General features: G+C 47.2%; 6 protein-coding genes across 6 annotated transcripts; 3 read left to right on the top strand and 3 right to left on the bottom strand.

The window, feature by feature from the left end:
- Positions 1-643: 643 nt before the first annotated feature.
- Positions 644-3,018, bottom strand: BKA67DRAFT_536691 (uncharacterized protein; the record flags this gene model as incomplete). Its single annotated transcript, XM_046100202.1, has 3 exons — positions 644-666; positions 896-2,599; positions 2,649-3,018. The coding sequence occupies 3 exons, from the start codon at positions 3,016-3,018 to the stop codon at positions 644-646; spliced, it is 2,097 nt and encodes a 698-aa protein (XP_045957265.1).
- Positions 3,019-3,452: 434 nt separating this feature from the next.
- BKA67DRAFT_646982 (isoprenoid synthase domain-containing protein) lies at positions 3,453-5,687 on the bottom strand. Its single transcript, XM_046105932.1, has 8 exons — positions 5,173-5,687; positions 4,883-4,905; positions 4,663-4,830; positions 4,442-4,601; positions 4,293-4,382; positions 4,210-4,243; positions 3,937-4,154; positions 3,453-3,869 (listed from the first exon to the last, which is right to left on the bottom strand). Exons 1-8 carry the CDS (start codon positions 5,460-5,462, stop codon positions 3,779-3,781), a joined length of 1,074 nt encoding a protein of 357 aa, XP_045957264.1. The 5' UTR covers positions 5,463-5,687; the 3' UTR covers positions 3,453-3,778.
- Positions 5,688-6,730: 1,043 nt separating this feature from the next.
- BKA67DRAFT_646981 (uncharacterized protein) lies at positions 6,731-11,035 on the top strand (the record flags this gene model as incomplete). Its single annotated transcript, XM_046105931.1, has 8 exons — positions 6,731-6,866; positions 6,898-6,956; positions 7,147-7,449; positions 7,511-7,658; positions 7,769-8,085; positions 8,139-8,301; positions 8,355-8,384; positions 8,436-11,035. The coding sequence occupies 8 exons, from the start codon at positions 6,731-6,733 to the stop codon at positions 10,772-10,774; spliced, it is 3,495 nt and encodes a 1,164-aa protein (XP_045957263.1). The 3' UTR covers positions 10,775-11,035.
- A 728-nt stretch (positions 11,036-11,763) lies between these two features.
- Positions 11,764-13,169, top strand: BKA67DRAFT_659636 (uncharacterized protein; the record flags this gene model as incomplete). Its single annotated transcript, XM_046107480.1, has 2 exons — positions 11,764-12,786; positions 12,837-13,169. The coding sequence occupies 2 exons, from the start codon at positions 11,764-11,766 to the stop codon at positions 13,167-13,169; spliced, it is 1,356 nt and encodes a 451-aa protein (XP_045957262.1).
- A 2,188-nt stretch (positions 13,170-15,357) lies between these two features.
- On the top strand, positions 15,358-16,619 carry BKA67DRAFT_306860 (uncharacterized protein). Its single transcript, XM_046096116.1, has 2 exons — positions 15,358-15,430; positions 15,497-16,619. The coding sequence occupies exon 2, from the start codon at positions 15,579-15,581 to the stop codon at positions 16,500-16,502; it is 924 nt and encodes a 307-aa protein (XP_045957261.1). The 5' UTR covers positions 15,358-15,430; positions 15,497-15,578; the 3' UTR covers positions 16,503-16,619.
- Positions 16,620-18,285: 1,666 nt separating this feature from the next.
- BKA67DRAFT_568242 (major facilitator superfamily domain-containing protein) lies at positions 18,286-20,798 on the bottom strand. Its single transcript, XM_046103017.1, has 3 exons — positions 19,889-20,798; positions 19,535-19,802; positions 18,286-19,436 (listed from the first exon to the last, which is right to left on the bottom strand). Exons 1-3 carry the CDS (start codon positions 20,352-20,354, stop codon positions 18,614-18,616), a joined length of 1,557 nt encoding a protein of 518 aa, XP_045957260.1. The 5' UTR covers positions 20,355-20,798; the 3' UTR covers positions 18,286-18,613.
- Between the last annotated feature and the right edge of the window lie 1,144 nt (positions 20,799-21,942).

Raw genomic sequence — 21,942 nt, 5'->3', positions numbered from 1 at the left:
TTCAACTTATGCGGTCTCAAGAAGTAATTGTCTGCTGATTAATTTCAATTTATCCTTGAGTAATGGCATCTAAGTACCGCCACAGTCGGCCGGATGATGAACGCTGGACTGTCTAGCATGTACAAACGTCGCTATTTACCTGCTATAAAGTATTGTCAAACTCTAATGCACTAGGCAAGCCAGGAACTATGAAATGCTTGTGACCAGTAATAGTCCTCTATAGTTTTAAGTGTGTTATATAATGGATAGGCTATATCAGATTACCATATCGGAGACAAATGTAATTGGCGGTGTCGTTCAAGAACTGCCGGTAGTCCATCCCAGGAATTTCTGATTCAAATGTACCACCTGTCAAATCGTATCTAAATCCGTGTTCCCCTAGACAGGTTTCTTGAAAGGAAAAAAAGGAAGGAAAGAAAACAGGAAGTTTCGGAAGTGTTAACTTGCTGAGGGTTAACAAAAGTTTCAAGGGTTTATATCGTCGAAAAATAAAAATAAAATAAAATAATTGCAAAAGACATGACAGAAAGGTAATAGATTTTTAACAATGAGAGATGACCCGACAATAAAGCGACTACTCCATAATATGCAGTCAAATTGTCTGATTGTTTCGAGTGCCGACTTTTCACTTGATATACGAAAATCAGCGTGGTGGATGTAATGTAACTAGTATTGGATTGAGCAGCAGACTGTTTTCGTTGCAAAGTGCAGCGTGGAATTGAGTATCTAATAACAGCACCGAAACCCCAAATTGATTACGTTTTCCTTCCTATACGAACCACTTTATCACCAACCGTCAGCAGAATATGGGCACCGACTGAACAAAAAACCTCATCCTCCGTGGAGAGTTCATAAGCACTGTAAATCACTTCGTCCTCAGCCCGTGTCCACTCACCGTCTGGTAGCCATTCCACTTCTGCAACCACGGCCGCTTTACTGGATTTTACGTTTGTATCGGCTTTGCCAGGATAGTCTAGGGATAGGGCAAGAGACTCGATCTGGACATGAGTTGGTCCCGCATCTGGGTACAGAGTAAAGCTACGTTTGCCCCCTTGTGTTAGGCTTGTAGTTCCAGAGACGTGTTGGCCGGAAAAAATACTTGGGGTGGTGGAGCCAGACTGCTGGGCGCCGGTTGCATCGCTTGGGTTCCTTACACAGGAAGGATCGTCATCTTGCTGATCGGCAGGGACTGAAAATCCGCCAGGCATTTTTTCACCCTTCCATGACTCTAATAATACGGGCCTCTCAGCGATTCCTTCTTCTCGAGCGAGGATCGATTCATCACAGCCAATTGGTGTACCACCTACGGTACTAGACTGTGAGATGATAGAGCTGGGATGATGTGCCGACAATATTACAATCTGCTGAGATTGTCGGGGCAGAGATTCCAAGCCTGATATGGGTTCCCGGCTGATCTCGGGCACCCGAGTGACATTTGACTCGTTCCTGTTCGCTCCGAAGGGACGAATGGTCTCGATAGACGTGCTCGACCTTGGATACGCAGACAGTCTACTTGCCTGTCTGATGGAGGAAGCTACTGTTGAGATAACAGAGCCGGCAAGTGCTGGGAGTCGCACAGCCAGTTCATAGACGATGCTTTCGTTCCCACTATAAAATCTGGCTCTTTGGGTATTAGATAAGAGCTTTTCTGCTATCCTCCTGTTGTACCCCTGAACCACTGTATTCAACTGTTCGGTGAGAGTAGTCGACAATTGACCCGCATTGCTGGGAAGAAGCCACCCCGGATATAGCTTTCCATGGGTACTAGGAATGTGATATTTTCCATGAAGTCGAAACAGCGTATTGCATAGGAAGCATGCGCTCTTGGTTGATACGATGGTGCGAGGGCGGAGACTTGGCTGAGTCATTTCGTAGTGGAACATAAGTTGGACTTCGGCATGTACTTTCCCTGAAGACAAAGTTCTCTTGACAGTCTCTGAGAATTTCTCGGTAGGATCATAGTTCCGGTATGCCTTCTTTTGGATCTTGATTTTTTGTACTAGAGTGTTTTGGGCATCGTAAGGTAACGAAATGGAATTGAGTGCATATGCCAGGTCGGTGGATACATGATTTGCAGGAATCAGCCCCGGAAGTTGAGAAATCGCCTCAACCTGGGAGCTTTTAAATACCTCCTTGATCTTCGCATACTCGAAAAGACAGATGGCGACTGAATGGTAGTGGGCGATCTTCTTAAGTCTGTCCAATATTGCATCTCCTGTGTTTGGGTCCAAGAGCTTTGTGTGCTGGTTCTTGAGCTGAAGCAGTACTTGTTTCATATCTATCAAGTCCAAAAAGCGTCCAACTGCGTCAATCAACCGTCGTAGGCATTTCTTTTCTTTGATTCCGGGTGCCGTTTCTTCGACAGCTTCCAGCTTGGCCACCAGCTGTTTTGCATGGTGGGAGCACTGCTGAAATAACGCGTTTTGTTTATCTGACTCGACCGCAACAATAAATGTTTTGAGCATTGCCAGCAGTGTCGGTTTTCCAGTTTGTCGTGAACTTGATTTGATTTTCGCTGAACGCAATCGCTTCAGGATCCTATCGCGAGAAACATCGATGATATCGCACAGAATTTGACTGGATTTGATGTTAGAGTCGTCTGCTAGTTGATTAGCGACCAGCTGAGACCATTTCAAACTGTCACTGACCGTTTGCAACTTTGGTTAGACTCCCAAAGATTCCTTTGAACCCCTCTATAACTTTCTGCAATATTTCCTCTCCGTCACTCGAGATTGACTTGTTGATCGCAACTTTGATGTGAATCCTTCGGGGATCTTGGCGCTCCTCGACCGCTACGGCCATGACATCACATGCTTCATCACTGATCCCAGCTATGAAACTCAAACTTGTGCAGATCTCAACTTCTTGCTCGATAGACAACGATCTGCCATCCGTATCATTAGGTCTCTTCGGGACGGCATGAAGCAGGGCGGCTCCGGGAACCTGGTCGAGGATGGATAGGAGAGCAACACTCTCCGCCAATCTGACTGATGAGCCTTTTTTCTTTTCCTTACCCATATCAGAAACTGCGTGCTTTCAGCGTTCTAATCTGAGGCTCGGGGACGTAGATATACAGGATGGCGACCTTGGGCGTCATTGTCTGTCTTGTGTAACCAGCACTTGGTGGGCCTCAAATAGGTCGTCCGCATATGCAACATGAGCCGGGCCAGTAAGAAAGCACGGGCACATTACAGGAGACCACATAACCGACCTGGTGAATGTTAGGTACAGGATCGTGTGCGGTCCACCAACATGGGGATCTTCAATGCCGAATTGAATGCAGGATGTCGAAGACGTCGCTTTAAATGCTCCTTGAGGTTGAGCCCTTTGATGACTCTGAAGCATTCAGACTTCAATATCACCGGCGGCCACTCCTCTTGAGGGTTTTGTATTCAATTGTAGTTAATTCATATTTGCACGAAAAGATGCTCCAATCTCGTGTATAGTAATAACGCTTACATGTTCGCTACTAGACTTGTAGAACAGCCTGTACGACAGCACGAACCCCTTCCTTTACAAGGAATTTGTGCTCTAATTTTTTGTTTCCCACATAAGAACATACTTGCATTGAGTGAATAACAGAAACCAGCCGTTCAACAGTGATAGCACCCGGTTCTAGGCTTTTGTAGTCCGGACACTCGAAATTGAGAGGCCACATAGAGAAAATTCCTGATTGCTAATCGAGCGTGCTGCCGCTCATCATTTCCATCAGACACAGACAAAAGGTTTCGCAGATGGCAGTGTATCATCCTCTTGATATTACTCCACGCGGGCTCTTCTAGCATGGCACACTTCTTATCATGCGCATCACACGTGTCCGCCGCAGATGTGCTCCTTCTTCCTTGCTGAAATACCGACCCCGTTCAAAACTGCGTTTAAGAGGCAAGGTCAGTGATTGTTGACTCATGAAATGATATAGGGAGACATCCTGCTTACCTCCAAATAAGACTACCCAAGGTGATGTCACGTAGACCATCTACATATAGCAATACATCTCTGTCAATGTCGGAACCCCATCTCGGCAAATCTGCTAATGCCCGGTACCAACGTGGATAGCAGTCGTTAATCATGTTGGTAACCTCATCAACTGCTTCTTGAAGAGATAAACCTTTGAACTCCAGGATCTTTAAAATATTCATCTCCTGACCATTTATCTGAGTAGTGAGGTTAGAGGTGCTTGCTTGACGTATATGGAAATGGTTACCATACGACATCTTTATTGTAAGATAATATATCATTCTCACTTCTGCCTATTAGATGAGTTTCATAATAATGCTTGGGACTTCACTTACAGTAGTGTCAAATCTGCAGATATTTGCTGACATGTGGCAATGGAAGGGTGTTCGAGGACTTCCTCGGGTAATTCAATCCCGAGAGCAGACCTGCTTTTCTTTTGAGCTTCCGCTCGAGGTATTGATTTTCTCAGAGAATAAATTCATACTCAACTAGACATGTACACGGCATAACACCGATTGTTCTTCTCCGAAAGCCAAGATACTCTTTGACAGCGACATTACGGGGATTAATACCTTGCGAGGCAACTTGGCCAAGAATCCCCAACATCCATTCCTTCATGTGCCTCTTGTATCGGAGTTGTAATGCTATCAAGATGTACGTAAGTAAAAGGACTATTTACCTCAGTTGGAAGAGGAGATTGCTAACCTGGAGATGCTTTCTTCTTGAAATTCTGCCAATTGACTTGAGCAGCGTAACGTAAGGGATACTTCTCGGGTGTGATGAGGGGGTGTGAGTCATCCAGTAGTGCAATTATTTGGACGATCTCCTCGGCGGCCGCGTGCAAATCTTTCTGTAGGTGACCGTCATCAAACTCTAGTCAGACAGAGTCAGCATCACATAGTATAAATATATCCAAGCAGAATACCAACGATCATCCCAAGGGAATGCCTAAGCACGTATCAGTCAGCCTATGGGATTCTCTGCCAATCAAAAGTGATACTAACCCAATGTTGCCAATCAACCATATTCCGTAGAGTTTCAGGCTCACAACGTGGCGCCCAGAAAGACACCAAATAAGTGAAATCTATGTTCGCGTTACGTTGAGCTTGACGCTCATCAAAGCGCAAAGTCCTGATGCGATTCTTAACTTAGACCAAACGAGATATAAAGTAGATGGAAGAAATTGGTCCCCGGTAAAAACAAAGTTGTACTAACCGTGCAATCCAGGCATCCGCTTCGGCCTTGACATTGAGGTAGTGGGAGCTTGTGTTTGGTTCAATGGACATGAAGGAAGCGAACATGTCGGGGATATGGATTTCGGCCATGTCCATTTCTTGCAGATCGGCAATAGTCCCGTTTGGGATCATATTTAGCCTATCATGATTCTTCGGGGAAACGCCTGCGATGGGGCCAGAGTCCGCAATCTCCCGTTGAATTTCATTCATAGGCTCGGTCAATGCCTTGAAAGGCAACATAGGCATTAGAAAATCTGAGGTGACAGCCATGAGCCAGAATATCGTCTAGATATAAGATCTCTAATGAAACGGTTTGCAGCTCTTCGCTTCGTCGGAATGGACCTGGTATTTAGCCCTTTGGAGGCGCCAACAGAACATGATAGCTATTCTGCACTAGCCCATATACAGAGAGTATTTGCGCGATCGCAGGAGACTATTGCCTGCACCCTGGAGTAGAAAAGCGGAGGCTGTTCAACATCGGTTCAAGGGGTCACCCGACTCCACCTCCGCCACCACAGTTTACATGGAATTCTATTAGTCACCATATCGGCTGGACTAGTCCGGGCCGGATCCGTTCACGTGCCGGCCGGCTCTGTTCACTTCTGGTTAAATCTTATGAAGGCTTTTTTCTAATGTTGCCCGTAATTGCACAGTCTACGAACAGCTCCTACGTAGGAATGTCACAGTGACAATAATTCCGCTTTACGAAGCGATGCAATGGTTAAGGATTTACGGGCCGTCCCGCTCGAATAAGGCAAGATTGGCAGTTTGCCTGTTTTCTCGTGAATGGCATATTAATTACAGTACGTTGGTGGTGGTAATTTGCTACCCTGTCAAGTATCGCCAAGCCAGCTAAACCTAATATTATTTTATCGCTATCTATCTTCATGCCAGTCATTTGTCTCTATGATATTTACAACGCGCCGAGTAATTGAATCCAACAGATTCGCCCATTGATGACCCCACAAGGCCCTGTTACACGCTTCATTTCCTCCGGCGTGAATAGCTTTGCTACGCATTGTAAGGGTTATTATTATTAATATTATTGACGTTATGTGGTTGTTAATATTCTTGTCCCTGTTAGGCTTACTTGGCTTGGCGGTACTTGACAGAGTCACAATTTATTACCGCCTCTTGTACCAGACATATGATTCTGTCGTAGCACATCTTGTAAGGGTATCAATTGTTAGCGTGCCATCAATGTTTGCACAAGGGTGCAATGCAAAGCTCTGTATACGCTATTGTGCTGCTCTTCCAAGGCCCGTAGGGATGGGTAAGGTCATAATCAAATACTTTGGGATACTGGACAAGAAATATTACGAATCATTTTTCTATATCAGTCATGACTTTATACTATTTTATCACAAAATTTAAAAATAAAACATTTTATCAAAGGAACTGACGTACCAGCGGGGTCATGAATGGTCACTTCTTCACGGAAACTCAAGAAAAAGTTTGCTCAAGTAGCCTATTAAGACCTGTGGTAAATTACAACCGGGCTTGCTGCATAAACCTCTCTAACAATCCATACCCCCATAATGTGTATTCATTGTGCCACGCAAGGGGGTCGCTCCTTCAAGGAAATCAGTCCATGTGGAAGACGCGTTATAGCAGGCCATGGATGCCCCCGGGAGACGGTGGTCGATCCGTTACATGGGTTCGATGGATTTTTTAGTATGTAATTGGTGAAATTGTAGTGACTTAGTGGGTCCGGCTCCGAACCCGTTGCAAGCGACATGTTGTCAACATGTAGCCAAGAAAAAGGTAGTACGATGATATTGCCTCCACTTAACGACGGCTAATGATAGGACATCACGAAGGGTCAAAAACATACAATACGATTAGAGAAATGCAGGATAGCAAACCACCCTTGAGGCATGGTGGATCCTCAGGTGATGAAAACGTTCCCTTCAGAATGTAAATTTTCAGTTCTTCAGATTTTGACTACATACAGTCATCGTTCACAATGAAGAGAATTAGAGAGTATATTGCGAGAATTTCTCGGATCCAAAATCTCAGCCCAGAGCCGACTGTGAAATCGAAAGAGTCCCTCAGCACGAGACATAGCTCGATTGACGAAGACAGCGATGGGATTCTTGTTTTCCAGAAAGGCAAGGAGTGCCCCAGTGAGAGTGGTATCGACATTGTCTTTGTCCACTGCCTTGGTGGCAGCCGTGTCCGGTCGTGGCAGAAAGACGGCGTCTGCTGGCCTCGCGATCTCCTTGGTCAAGAGTTTCCAAATGTAGGAATTTTTACTGTGAGCAAGCATTCGCGTCAAAGCTGTCATGAAGGAATACTTGACACTAATTTGACTAAAGTGGGGGTATACTTTGCCGACATTGAACAGCTCTAACATTGATGATTATCTCTCCAATCCAATGAGCGATCTTCTTGTGGCCGATTTGACCAGAGTCATGGGCAATTCTAATCGTCACATCATTTTCGTGGCCCACGGTCTTGGCGGTGGTAAGTTCTTTGTAACACTTCTGATAGAAGACCATCTTAGTGGGTCTGAAGAAGCACCAACATCACTTGTCAACCGTAACGATCGCTTTTTGCTAATGAAGATCTTTAAGCCATCGTTAAAGAGGCCCTATCCGCTGCTGCCGTGTCTCAAGTCTTTGGGAAATACTCAGATTCAGGGAATGTCTACGCCAGAACGGCCGGTATAGTATTTCTCGGCACGCCTCACAGAGGTAACCAAAGACAGACCATGGAAGATGTTATTGTCGGGACTACCGCTCTCGAATTGGGCCGACCTGATGAGACTGGTGCGAGACTAATCAAGAAGCACCTGGAAGTACTCACATCGCAGCGAGATGAGTTTCTTGCCATCTCTCGAGACTTGTTAGTTGTCTGCGTGAGGGAAACACTGCCAACTACCACATCGTTTGTAAGTGCTTTCATCAGGCTCACAATGAATCTTTCTGACGTGTTCCGTGGCAGATGGTCCCAAAAGCAAGTGCTACGTATGATGGTTTGAACGTCGTGTGTGACGATATCTTGGCAGACCACTTTGATATAGCTAGGTTTGCAAACCGGCAAGACCCAGGCTATTTCCAATTAGTGGGACACCTCAGTAAAATGTCGCAAAAATCCCAAATAGACGGTAGGTCTTCCCATGGATCGTTCAGCCGTAAGTCCTTGCTGAAAGAAGTCCAGATACTGAAGCAAAAATGATCCGCAACAGAGGTATGTCGAATATCCCGTCGTCTCGACTGTAGTCTGTACTCATTTAGCCAGAAATTCTTGATGCTTTGTATTTTGATATGCGTAATAAGCGAGAACCTGGTGATAATGCCGTCGATTCAACTTGCTCGTCTATCATTGGCGGCGGAGACGGCCAAATGCCGTCAGGGTTCCACAGATGGCTGCAATCTCCAGGACCCATCTTCTGGATAAGCGGAAACCCTGGGTCTGGAAAGACTACGCTGATGAAGCACATGCTTTACAGCTTGGAAACTCGGAGGTATCTTGAGCAATGGGCAGGTGATAATACGCTGATGGTAGCATCTGTCTTTCTCTTCGACAGTGGTGATCAAATTCAAAAGTCCCGGGAAGGTATGCTTCGAGCGTTTTTGTACCAGATCCTGAGTGCTAGGCCCGACTTCATTCCAATTTGCTTTCCCAGTTTTATGGAAGGGCCTTGGCCCCCGCCACTACCTTTCAACACAGTTGTGAATCTATCCCAAGGGTTCTACCAATTGTTCGCCAAATTGGCGAAGACCCTGAGACTGGTCCTTTTCGTCGATGCGCTTGACGAGTATCGCTCGACAGAGTCTGATGAGTATGCCGCCAGAGAGAGCATCTCAGGTGATTCATTGAGCTCTGATGGGGGCAATTCAGTTCTAGGCTCAAGGGGATGGATCGCAAATTCGCACGTGGAGATAGCTCGTCTGATCAGCGAATATGCCTGTGCGGATTTTATCAAACTCTGCATCTCGAGTAGAGAGCTCCCAATATTTGAGGAGTCTTTCGGACAATTTCCGCGCTTGCGAGTTCATTCAAGGACTATGAGACTGATTTCTCAATACTGTGCAGACCGCCTAGAAAACGTTTCCCCAGGCTTGTCTTCTGGACAACAACATCTTTGTAACGAGGTTGCTCAGCTATCCAACGGAGACTTCTTGTGGGCCCGACTAGCTATCAACATTTTGATGGAAGGATCATTGAAATCGCTGAAATCCACCCTCGATGCTCTTCCCGCTCAACTGGGAGGCTTTGATGGACTCTACATGCGCATCGTTCAAAGTCTTCCATCTACACAGCGGCGCGAAGCTTGTAGGATTTTTGAGATAACTCTGAGATCCCGTGACCCTCCAAATATAGTCACATTGACATTGGCCGAGGAAGGCTATTTAGCGAGGAAAGAGCTGCAGAAGCTTAATCCCGACCTGGGCGAATTGCTTGTCCGACACGAAAAAGCAAATCCTGTGTCCGCATATGACGTGGCCACAATAGTGGAAAACATGGAACAGCGTTTGTTGAGCTGCTGTGCAGGTCTGCTGGAGAAGACAGACAATGGTCAGCGCGTGGTGTTTATGCATCTGACTGCCAAGGAGTTTCTGGCCAAATCTGGCATCTGGGACAGACTCTCTGTGACAAAACCTAGTAGCATTGAGATCGACTACTCGCTGATCAGTGCAAATATTCGGTATCTTCGGTATGTTATCACGACACGTCTGTTCGCCTCAAGGTGGCCACGCTTTCGGGTCGAGCCAGAGGCGTGGCTTTTGATTGGGAGCATTTTGCAGTATGCCAGCCGTGTGGACGACAAACCTTTCGATTTTGACTCATACGTTGATATGTTGGATGTGCTGGATGACATGTGCAATGAGTGCTGGCAACAAGCAGTCCAGGGCTATATGCCCCCGTCCACCGATCGCGAATGGTCCAACGAACAACGTTCGAGGTTGTTAGCCACTAGCTGGGCAGCCTTTGAACCGATGGACTTTGGGCAATCTCCATGGCGCCATAATTTCCTTGCGTTGGGTATCCAAGCAAATCTATTCAACTATGTGTCTGCAAAGCTGATGGCCTTCAGCGATAATGATCGAGCAGCGGAGGCACAGAGCCTCCTGCAATATGCTGTCTACTCAGAAGGAGACAATCGGTCAACGAAGGGTTCCATGGTGTCGTCCTGCACTCCACTGACTGGCAGCTATAGAGATTTCCATCACGATTTGCCAGACGCGGAGTTTGTTCGCCTTCTTCTCCAGTGCGGAGCGAGTTCGCGGCATCAACAAGCTCAACATCTATGGGCACGAGTGTTGCTGGCTGGGAGAAGGTATTTCTCCAAGCAAGGGGTGTCCGCCTTGTCTATCAGGACATCTCCAGCGCAAGCAACTACACAGAATCGACAGCGGTGGGTTGCCATCGTGACGGCACTTTTAGAAGATGGTGCCAATCCCCACCTGCAGGTTGAAACAGGCGGGGAAACGGGTGGAGATGGTTCAACTGAAGTGAGGTCGGCAATAGAAATCATTAGATCTACATTGGCAGGCGAAGATGGGTTCGCAAGAGCCCTCATAGTCATAGAAGCTGCAGCCGTTGAAGCGGAACTGGCGAAAAAGGTTGGGTAGATTGGGTTTCTCAGCTTCGGACCGTGCAGTCGGACTTTGACCACACAACGCGGCCATTCAAATCTCAATTTCATTCCGTCAAGGACCCCCGTGCGACGCGCGATCTGCAAATAAGATGCGAATTCTTGGTGAGACGACCGCTGACATAGCCACTGTATAGTCTAAACAGCGATGTTCATTTGAAGGCCAGGAACAGTAGACGATCCCTTGCAATTCTGTAATTAGGTGGCGATATAATTCGCTACAGTTGACAGTAGACGGATCCGCAAGTGTTTAGGAACACCGAAGACCATGTGGCTTCGGCTTTGGATAAACAAGATCGTCTTGCTAGAGCAGGGAAGGTGGCCCACATTCCGCTCTTATTTAGTGGGGGGCAACTGCTGATAGGTTCAAAACTTGAGACGACCTAGACTTCCAAGGTTGCGACATGATACATACAAACCTTTATTTTCTTATTTTATTTTAAACCGAAACCTCCTCAGGCTTTCGTATTCCTCACCGAAGCAGCGTACTGTGGTAGTCAATCGTCTCTGCACGGCTTATACTATTGCACGTCACGCAAGCTATCTGACAGGAGTACATGATGAGTACGCCTGCCTTGTTGCTTCCCGAGCGTTCGCGGCACCTTAACGGGTGGACTGATAACCCCCCACGAAATGCCGGCGGTACCTAGTTCAGGGGTACCCAAGCTATCTCATGTGCGATCTTAATGAAGCGGACCACTAATTATTCGCCCACCATCACATAAGGTCCCCAGCATGACGAACTTATCGTCGTAAGCTCCTGCAGGGCTTGCGGCGCCTCCTCCAATAGGTAACTCCAAGCTTGCTGGGCTGGGAACTTGGTCCTCCTTTCGCTAGTTTCCGCGTCCTATCTTAAGGGCCGCATCCCTTGATGGAGTGTCAGACATTGAGATGCAGCCTTCTCGCTTCTCGCAAGACGATGATTAATCTCTCATCGTCTTTCTTTACGTTTCTTTTACGGTTCCAATGGGGCTGACCAGTCCGCTCAGTCGATACCGCCTGTACTGGCGGATGCTAGGCGCTATCTTAGCTCTTCTTCTTCTTCATCATGTGTTATGCCTTCAAAGCGCTTTTGTAGTCCAACAAACGGATGACTATCTCAACCCGATTAGAGACGTGTTTCGCCCCCGAGCCCGCAATTGCGAACAGCTGGACGGAATCGAAGATATTTTTGTCGTCCTCAAGACCGGCGCAAACGAAGCCCGCGAGAAGCTTCCCGTTCATTTTGCGACGACGCTACAATGCCTTCCGAACTATGCCATTTATTCCGATTTAGAGGAGACGGTGGCCGGCCACCACATTTACGATGCCCTTGACGAAGTAAACCCGGAGATCGTTGCCAACCACCCGGACTTTGTATATTACCAGAGCCTGAAGCAAAAGGGCAGAGATGGGTTCTCTGCAGAAGAGCGCGATCAGTGGAACCATGCCCAGAACACCATATTCGGCCGTGACAGCCCAGGCTGGCGATTGGACAAGTGGAAGTTCTTGCCACTGGTGGAAAAGGCATTGAAGCAGAAGCCGGATGCCAAATGGTACGTCTTCATGGAGACGGACACATACATACTGTGGTCGCAACTCATCTTTTGGCTGAACCACTTCTGGCCCGAATATCCATACTACATGGGAGTCCAGATGCAGATAGCCGATGATGTCTTTGCGTACGGCGGCGCAGGCTTCGTTCTTTCCAACAGAGCCTTAAAAATGCTTGCGAATCAGTACAAGCTGAAGAGGAGACACTACGACGAGCTCACTGGTGAACATTGGGCCGGCGATTGTGTGCTTGGAGTTGTCGCTGCGGATGCTGGTGTGCAGCTACAGTGGTCATGGCCTAATCTGTTCGGAGAGAAACCAAACAACATGAACTTCAACGACGATTTCGCTGGACCCGATGTGCACTTATGGTGCAACTATGTCTCGAGTTACCACCACATGCAGCCCCAGGATATGATCCAATTCAGTGATTTCGAGGGCACATGGAAAGCAATGGTAAGCAATATCTCCTTGAGGCGCTGAGATTGGTACTAATTTTGGTACAGAACGGTAGGACTCTACGACACAAAGATGTCTTCCGCCAATATATCTTCCCTCAACTCGCGCCCCTGAAGGCCGATTGGGATAACGTCTCAGATGAGGTGCGCAACGAAAAGAGCTCATTGGAGGAATGTCGCTCCATATGCGAAGCGGACGATGAATGTGTGCAGTTCTCAATTTCGGAAGAGATCTGTAGGACATCTAAGATTGTCAAGTTGGGCCAAAAGAGCAACACAGGTTCAATGCAGACCAATTCTGGTTGGATGATGGACCGTGTGAATCAGTTCATGGAGGACATGGACGCCTCGTGTTGGGACCAAACTTGGATACAGCCTTGAAAGCGCTCAGAATTACAAACTACAAATTACCATGTTCTAAATCACGCAAATTGCCCGTACTTCAGGTGCCGTGCCGAATTGGACCATACAAAGTTCAGAGACCATCGGTCCACATAATCATGGAGATTCATCACCCCGGGAGTTGTATGCTAAAGAGTTCAATATCATGCCACTTTCATGGAAAACGATGCGATCATTTGCGATATGCAAATACCCCCCACCTTTCCAATCTCACAGATGTCAGGGATTTGAAGTACCGGTAGCAGATTGCCAGAGCGCTTCACTGTCTTGGTGGACACTACGTTCAAGGGTATTGGTAAAGCGAGATAGGCAGGTATCATCACCCTGAGGTATGTTGGAACCAGTCATGCCAGGTAAGCGATTGGAAATACTCGACCCCTGCCAGTAATGTGCCAATGGCAATGCTGCATGCTATGTACCACGGACTTGCAGGTGTCCTAGCCCTCAATGCATGCTTACAACATTTGTCTCTCTTGCGATTGACAGCATTGATTGAAGGTTTACGGACACATGTTAAAAGTCCGTCAAGTCTAATTGCAGCATGGGTGGGTACCCCGCGGTTGTTGGCCGAAACGGCCACCCAAGATACCGAAATTGATGCAAAATATCCTCAGCATACCAGTGTTACAGTTGAGGCATGAGCTCGGTTCCGGCCCATAGTTACACAACTTTATCAGAATGGAGAGTGGAAGGTGGAGGAAATCGTGGGAATTATGTCCACAAAATATGGATTCAAACCAACGTATAAATGAATTTCCAACCAAGCTTGGTAAGCACTGACATTTGGCCCAGGAAGTGGATGTAAAAGAGAAAAATATCCGAATGGGGTCTCGACAATACGCTTAAAGAGTATGGTGTAATCCAGATCCTACACACCTGCGCCTGTAAGCCCTTTAAAAGCATACCTGTGTTTCCGTCCTTCGTGGTCAACGTATTGACAGCCTTCGACTTCGTCGGTATATAAAACGAAACCCATTAGTCATGCAGTGATTCCATGACGGAGTAATGCCCCCACCGGACTCAATCGGAGTTGTGACTTATGAGCCATGTAGACGTAATTGTCAGACATAGCACCAAGGCGAAGACTCTCGCGCTTACACTGTTGGGTTGTTGCTGTGTGGTATCTGTCAATATATCAGCAGTTGCTTTAATTCAACCGCTTGAGCATACGATACTTCAGGCTACTAGTCCACGCATTCAACTGCAAAGGTGGTCTTAAGTTGCACGATTCATGGAATAATCCGCTTATAAGCGTCATGGCTGCTCGATCCAGAAATGAGAAGATGACCATAGATCAAGTTCTCCGTTGGTGTTTTGACTGTTTGCCACCTGTAGTCAAGGCGTACCCACCATTCTTCTTATCTACCAAGGTTAGTATAATAATGGGTATGATGACCCACGATAAGCAAATTTTGAGATTATTCTAAGCCTTTCCGGCATGTCCTTGCAGCGAGTACCTCCCCTTATGGCAATCGCTTCTTTATGACTGTCCTCACAGCACTGCTGAAAACCCTCCTCCGATCCATCATGAAGAAGTAATCACTGACTTTTGAAGGCTGTAGTGCAAGAGGCTGGACAACATCAACTAACATACATTCTATTACAGCATGTTAGTGCACTTGTCTTTTACTACCACGGCGAGAATCACGGCCTTAAGACGCCGTACGGCATCTCAATGGTCTGTAGTCGTAGCTCGGGGACAATGGGTACTGGCACGAGCGACCCATCCAGTTGATTGTTATGTTGTTTGAAGGCAAGAAAGGAATGGAGAGTACCATTACGATCTTCTTGGCAATGATACTTTAAGAAGCTTTCGTCGGCAATGGCTGCTTAGTTGACAAGTGGCCGGGGAAATTACAGCAGCACGCCCAGCTTCCAACGTGCGGTTCACCCTTATCGGATCCCCATAGTTCCAGCCCAGATGGTAGCCTGCGGAATTTAGCTGGCATGAGCGAACAAGTTTTTCTTCCAACTGGACGAGGCTCCAATCCGAAATACAGCACGAGTCCATGCATTCATAAGACGAATCGGTGCTAGGCTCATCATCTCACATCAATGCTATAGCTCTTGTAAAACGGCAGTACCGACATCAATCTTCATACTCGTACATGGACTCAAAGCTCAGTCCGACGATGCTTGATTCCTTTGGGTATATCTGTTTGCAGGCCCAGTCTAAGTCGATGCCGACAAATAGTACCAGAATCTTGAGGCAACGGCGGGGTTAGCGCGGGACGCCAACTGTAAGGTGCTCCATACATTTGCCTAGGTGTCAACGACGTCATGGATACTGATTGGTCAACAACCAGTTAACGCAAAGTGAATACCGTTGCAATCAGCATTTGATTTGCGACGCGGTTTCTATACCGTCTTGTATTTCGTAAAAGAGAAATGTTAGTAATGCGTTCAACATTGCGCCCTATTCTTCGACCTGCTTCACTACTCACAGCGACTGCATGTGGTGTCGCAATCACATCTACCCTACTACCTATTCGAAAAGAACGGAGTATGTCTTGGTCACAACCCCTACAGCAACACAAGTCCTGGCCATCGACGGCTTATGAACCGCGTTATGCTTCATGGCCGTACCTAGAATCAGACTTCGCTCGCCAAGATCCTAGTTCCGATGCAGACTTCTACTCCTCGCCTCGCTTTGTAACACACATAGACGATGCCGCAATCTCTACACTACGCGAGTATTATGCCACTGCGTTGCCACGCAAAGGTACAATATTGGATATCTGTACTTCTTGGATAAGTCACTATCCCAAGGACGTAGAGGCAGCTGTCTCGAGGGGTGATATCAAAGTGATCGGGATGGGTATGAACCGCGCAGAGCTGGATGCAAACAAAGTTCTGAACCATGGACGAGTTCTGGCGGACCTGAATCAGAAGCCAGATTTGGTGTTAGCCCTCAAAGATGCTGGAGTCGAGACACCAACAGCAGAGAAGGAGCAGCTAGACGCGAGTACCATGGTTGTGTCGATCGATTACTTGACTAAACCTGTCGAAGTGCTCAAGAGCCTGAGGGAAGTGACTCGGGATGGAGGAAGAGTGCACTTGGTTGTGAGTAACAGATGTTTTCCTACGAAAGTCATTGCGAGGTGGTCAAAGGTTGATGAGGAGGAGAGACTGCTGATGGTTGGTGACTTCTTGCACTTTGCGGGCTGGAAGGGGATAGAGATTTTGGAATTGAGTAACGGAAAGGTTGATAATTCGCCTGAAGAAGGACAGGGAGGGGGGCTTCATGGGTTAATAAACTTCCTTGGATTAAATTCAAGGGATCCTTTGTGGGTTGTGAGAGGGGTAAAATAATGATCTAAATAAGCGATTTATTATTGCTATACCACTAATTCAGAAGGGAAAACATATACACCGCTCTATCACGCTCTTTTGCGACGCGTTGTACCCCAGAAGATTTTGATTACTGCAATTCTAGTTCATCCACTTCTTATCTGACTCGCTCAACTGTCGAGCTATACTCTTCTCAAACGATGGCACAAAATTTGCCAAAGCCAACACGGACCACTCCTTAACTGTGCAGACCCAAGTATTCTTTATGATAGTGAATACAATCATGCGGTGTGTCAGAGCGACGACTCTCTGCTTAGCCTTCTAGCTTTATATCTAGATTTTCATCCGTGTTTCTGCCCCCGAGCAATGCATGCAGAACCCCAAGTTCAGTTCTTAGCCGCTGGTGGATGTTGCGCATGAGCAGCATCTCCGATCATAACACACACACACACACACATACACGAGCGACTCGATATCTGATTCCCAAGCGATGATGAGTCCGGAAATGTCCTCCCGACCAAGCAACGTTGGCGACGACAGGCTTGCTTCTTGGGATAATCTTCGCACCACGATCGCGATGCAGGGTTTCCAGGTACTCTCTACTTGGTTTTTCGACGCAGACTCCATGGTCGCCATGACACGCCAGAGGTTGTTGTTTGTGCTGGGAAACGAGACCGTTGACTGCATCGCAACGGCTAAAGCTTATTCCATCGGGTGCGACCACACATCGCACCTTAATTTACCTCACTTCTTGACATGTGTTGTTCCTCCCTTACAGTTTTTCTCATGATCATACTACCTGAACCAATATACCTTCCCACGATAAGCCGCATTGATTATGCTTAAAGCAGAGTAACGCCGTGATCGTACATGGCTTACAAAAGCATAAATTCGAGAGACGCCAACAAGATCTCACGCTCTTATAACGTCTTGGAGTGAACCACGACACCGATTTCAAGCACTGTGTCGATCAGGTTAAGCTGTTCGAATATCTCGAGGGTACGCAGATAGCTCAGTATTTGCGCGGGATGATGTTGCTGAGGTTGGTGCCGCAGCAAATACGATAGTATCGATGCTTGACCTTCAAGGCAAACAGCCAGTGAGTAGTCCGGTTGGCCCAGCCCTAATAGCTACGACGTCTGCTGCTGTTGGAATACACATATCGCTATTTTTGGGAGAAAAGATGTGGTTATGATTGGACGTGAACTAGGTCCTTTGACAATCTTATAATGTATGTTTATTCAGAATCTGTGTTATCAGAAAATGGCTATTCGTTGAGCATTCTAGGCTCTATACCCCCAACTTCGTAGCATTAGAGACGTAGCTTGATTTACTTATCACTAATATCATTCAAATAACTACCATCAGTGGCGGTGTTACCGAGACCGACGACCAAGGCAACTAGACACTCAGACATCGGGCATGCAGTTTCGCTACGACGCGCATTACATAATGGAACCATGGACAAGAACTCAACCTGATTCTTCATGATCACTTGCATCTTCCTGCTTGGTAGTTGCCACCTTGGTCAGTCGATGACGCGCTGCTAGGGCCTTCTACTTTGACTTCGAGATTGGTCGTAGAAGCCAGTATTTGAGCGCAAGTGATGTTGCAAAACTTTTCCAAGCGGTTCTCGCTATGACATGTGACAGCCACGGTACATTTAAATGTGTATTAGTCTTGGCCCGCCAGATCCCCTCCCCCTCCCGTGGGAAAAGATGGACACATCCGACAAAGGACACTGAAATGTAAGTGACATCAGCACCGAATTGCCGAAGACTTATCAAAAAGAAATTTGTTGGTAGTTCTGATTGCTTGAAACTATGATACGAGTCTCTTATCGGCTAGCTGGCTAGACAGTCGAGTTTCTTTCAAGTTCTCTTTGGAATGGGGCGCTGTTCTGGGTAATGTTTTGACGTCCAGTGAGTTCCTTGCTTATTGGTAATGTAAATTCTTTTAACTTAGATAATTCCCAAATTCTTCAAATAGCTGATAGACAGAGGTGTTCAGAGGAGGCACAGGACATTGAATGGTTAATTGATAGCTGCGTTGAGCTGGCTAGGTTGAGAATGATTCGCAGTTTATTAGGTGATGTAGAATGTTTATAGCTTTTGCAATTGATACCATAATGCTCAAGTTCCGCTTGACTTAGCAGTACCTTTCTCAGTATCATTAACAGACGCTTCGGTGGGAACGTCTGAACGTTTAGGCGCCGCTGGCTTCGAGACGTCGATCGTCTTCCATTCAACGAACCAGCTCACGACAGCAGCAGCAGCCGTCGCCACAATCGGCACAATGAAAGCAGTGGTGACCGCATCGCTTAGTGCTAAGCGAAAGCTTTCCCTAGTCTTGACATCAAAGCCTTTCATGGAATTGATCATATCTGTAAGCCCGGCGCTCGCAAATGCTTCCGCCTCGTCCGAAGGCACAACCATTCGTAATCGGCGTTTGAGCTGGCCTACAAAAAGGTTTTGCCCAATACTAGCACCCACAGCACCTCCAAGTTGACCGCTAAAGACCTCCATCACCGCCGCTAGGGGCATGTCTTCCGGACTACTTACCACTTGCACGGCAATGATTGACATATGAATGGATACACCGAAGCCAAAACCAACGACAGTCTGATAGCCGAGATACTGAGCCATCGTGCTCTCAGCGCCTAGATGCTGGAGTAACACACTTCCAGCAAGAAAAAACAGAGGACCAGCCCATAAGAACGGTACGTAATATCCACAGGCTGTGACCGTGAAGCCGGTGATCACGCTGCCAATGAGACTAGATAAAGTCCGCGGCACATAGTAGACCCCAGACATGGTGATATTCACGTCCTGTACCGTCTGAAAGTAGGTAGAGAGTAATGATGAATGAATGATATTTGCTACACCATATAGTAGCGAATAGAGACAGCAGACAGCAACGGTTCGCTGCTTGAAAATACGGAGTGGAATGACTGCGCTAGAGACAAGGAAAACTTGGTCAATTTTACTAGAACAATCGAATAGAAGTCCAGAGGGTGAGCGATGTTGGGCAAATTTGACCGCTAGTTGACTTACTTGTCCTTCTTCAGCACTTGGGATACCGCAAATACGGCAGCCAGAAGACCACAGGAAAGGAAGCAACCCCAAACCTGTGGCGACGAGAATGGTAAAGTTGTTCCGCCCCATTCTAGAGCCAGAAAAAGGGATACTAAGCTGCCTGTAAGCAGTGCGGCGCCTGTAGGGTCAGCCTTACGAAACTTCTCACGCAGAGGAAGATGTTTGTGTGGACTTGGCCTTGGTTTTATGACGAAGAACACGGCGACAAGTGACACAAAACCAACAGCTAGAAACCTCGCGTGAATCAGACTCAAGAACTTGGCAAGACGGCGCAAGAGGATAGCCTCGTGTCGACAGATGCAGAACACTCACGTAGGTTAATCCAAAAGCAGAATCGCCATGTTAATGATGATTCGGTTATTGCTCCACTCAGAATTGGTCCTGAGAAATAGGAGATAGACTGCAGAACGGCAATAATAGCTATACCTCTCGGTCGCTCTCGCATCGGCGCGGAACTGCCATATATTCCAATGCTAGCCGTGACGATACCGCCAGCGCCACACCCTGCAAGAGCGCGGCCAAAGATGAAGACTACGGAGGTCGGAGAGGTGGCGCAGAGGATGGAGCCGACTTCGAAGAGGATTATAGACACCATGTAGCATCGTTTAGGATCATAGAATAAGAGCATGCGGCCAACCAGAGGCTGGCATGCCATTTGGGCCAAAAGATAAGCACTGAAGTACCAACCGGTATTATCGACAGTATGAAACTCCGAAGTCATTGTCGGTAAAACAGGCGCTTTTTTTCCAAAAAAAGAAAATTTGGTCAGTATGTACATCGATTGTAGATTTCCAGACAAGAAATTGTTGTCAAACCAGAATAGGAAGATTTATGAAAGAGAGCCAGGCAATGGGCATACCCAGGATAGTGGTGTCTAAAGCCATCATGACATTGGCGATAGTAAGTGCAAACAGCATAGTAAGAAGCCGCCATCGTGGAAGTTCTTCTGACGCTTTATCGCGATCTTGGGTTTCTGCGTTGGTGTTGGCGACGTCATTGAAATTGACTTGGGAAGATTCCAGCTGCCTTGCTCTGTCGGCAGACACTGCCTCGAATTGCTTCATTGTTTAGTTGGGTGTCACAATCAGATCGACTGATGACCGGGTCATGATGAGCGAAGACTTCGAGACTCCAAATAGCTCGATATTGTTGCCGCTTTTTCGGGCTGAACTACTGGCACAGTGCCAGCACACATGTTTTCTATAGACCAGAAGGATCATGCTGTCCGATGGAGATTGGGGTAATTGCGACCTCGAACCTTTGTATGCACGCCCCTGTGGGGAAAGCTGCGGGGCGTCAGAGTGCTAACGTTAAGCCTTGCCCCTGCTTGGCTGCCCGCGTCACTAATCTTGGAAAAGCGCGATCAAGCTTCTGCCTCTACCCAATCCAAATCAAATCCTCAAAGCTGGAGCTCTGCGCAGGATTCGAGCTAGATAAGCGACGTTCTGCAACGACCGGGGTTTTCTTCTTCTTCTTCCTTCTTTCTGCCCTGCAGGCCTTGCTAAAACATATGTTTGCAGTTGTTGCCTAGCGAATAATACTTCCATGGATCTGCTTCTATCCCAATGGTGGAATATTTTGGCGCCGTGTGCTGACCTTGACGCGCGTAGGCCACTAGTACCTGCTCTCGTGTAGAATTCGTATGAGATGCGGTTGTTTGCATCAACGACGCGCCCTTGTCCAGATACCGCATGGCAGCTGTTGAAAGGCATACTACCCTGCGGACCCAGGCTCGTGGATCTGGGACTCAATTTCCCGACACACTTGCAATCGACAGCATGTGCTATGGGGCGCCATGGGGATCGTTCAAACTGTTACTCTCCTCTCCTCCTCAGGTCTCGATAGATGGCAGGATGGCGAGGAAAGGGCACGGAAAATTTTAAAACACGAAACGATGGCACAGTTGCTAGAAGATCAAGTCCAGGTCCGGCGGGATGCTTTGTTCCAGCGAATATAGACTGCTCAATAAGGTCTTCCACGATATTGTCATTGTACAGACGGGTTTATCATTGGCTTACGGAATACCCTTGACTGATTACGGTGGAGATCCATGGGTGTTCATTCTCTCCTGAAGGATCCGAATCATGGGCAATCTACTAACCTACTGATATCTGGGGTTGTTGGAGGTACTTCCGCGTAGTCTCCACCGTTGATATAGACCCCGATGATTATGCATATTGCATATTCTTATAATGCTATTCTGCGAGCCGGCATCACTGACCAAGAACTAATTCCTAGTGTAAGATATCTACTTGCGTCTTCTTTAGCCAACGAAAGGCACGAGACAGAATCATGGCAAACTAGCTGCGATCAGGCACAGCAATTCTTTGGACTCTTGCCAGGCTTACCATTGGACATCTTATTTG

This window comes from Truncatella angustata, assembly GCF_020726525.1.
Source record: "Truncatella angustata strain MPI-SDFR-AT-0073 chromosome Unknown BKA67scaffold_5, whole genome shotgun sequence".
Classification (NCBI taxonomy): domain Eukaryota; kingdom Fungi; phylum Ascomycota; class Sordariomycetes; order Amphisphaeriales; family Sporocadaceae; genus Truncatella; species Truncatella angustata.
The sequence above is the reverse complement of the archived record's forward strand: the minus strand, read 5'-3'. Positions and strand labels throughout refer to the sequence as shown.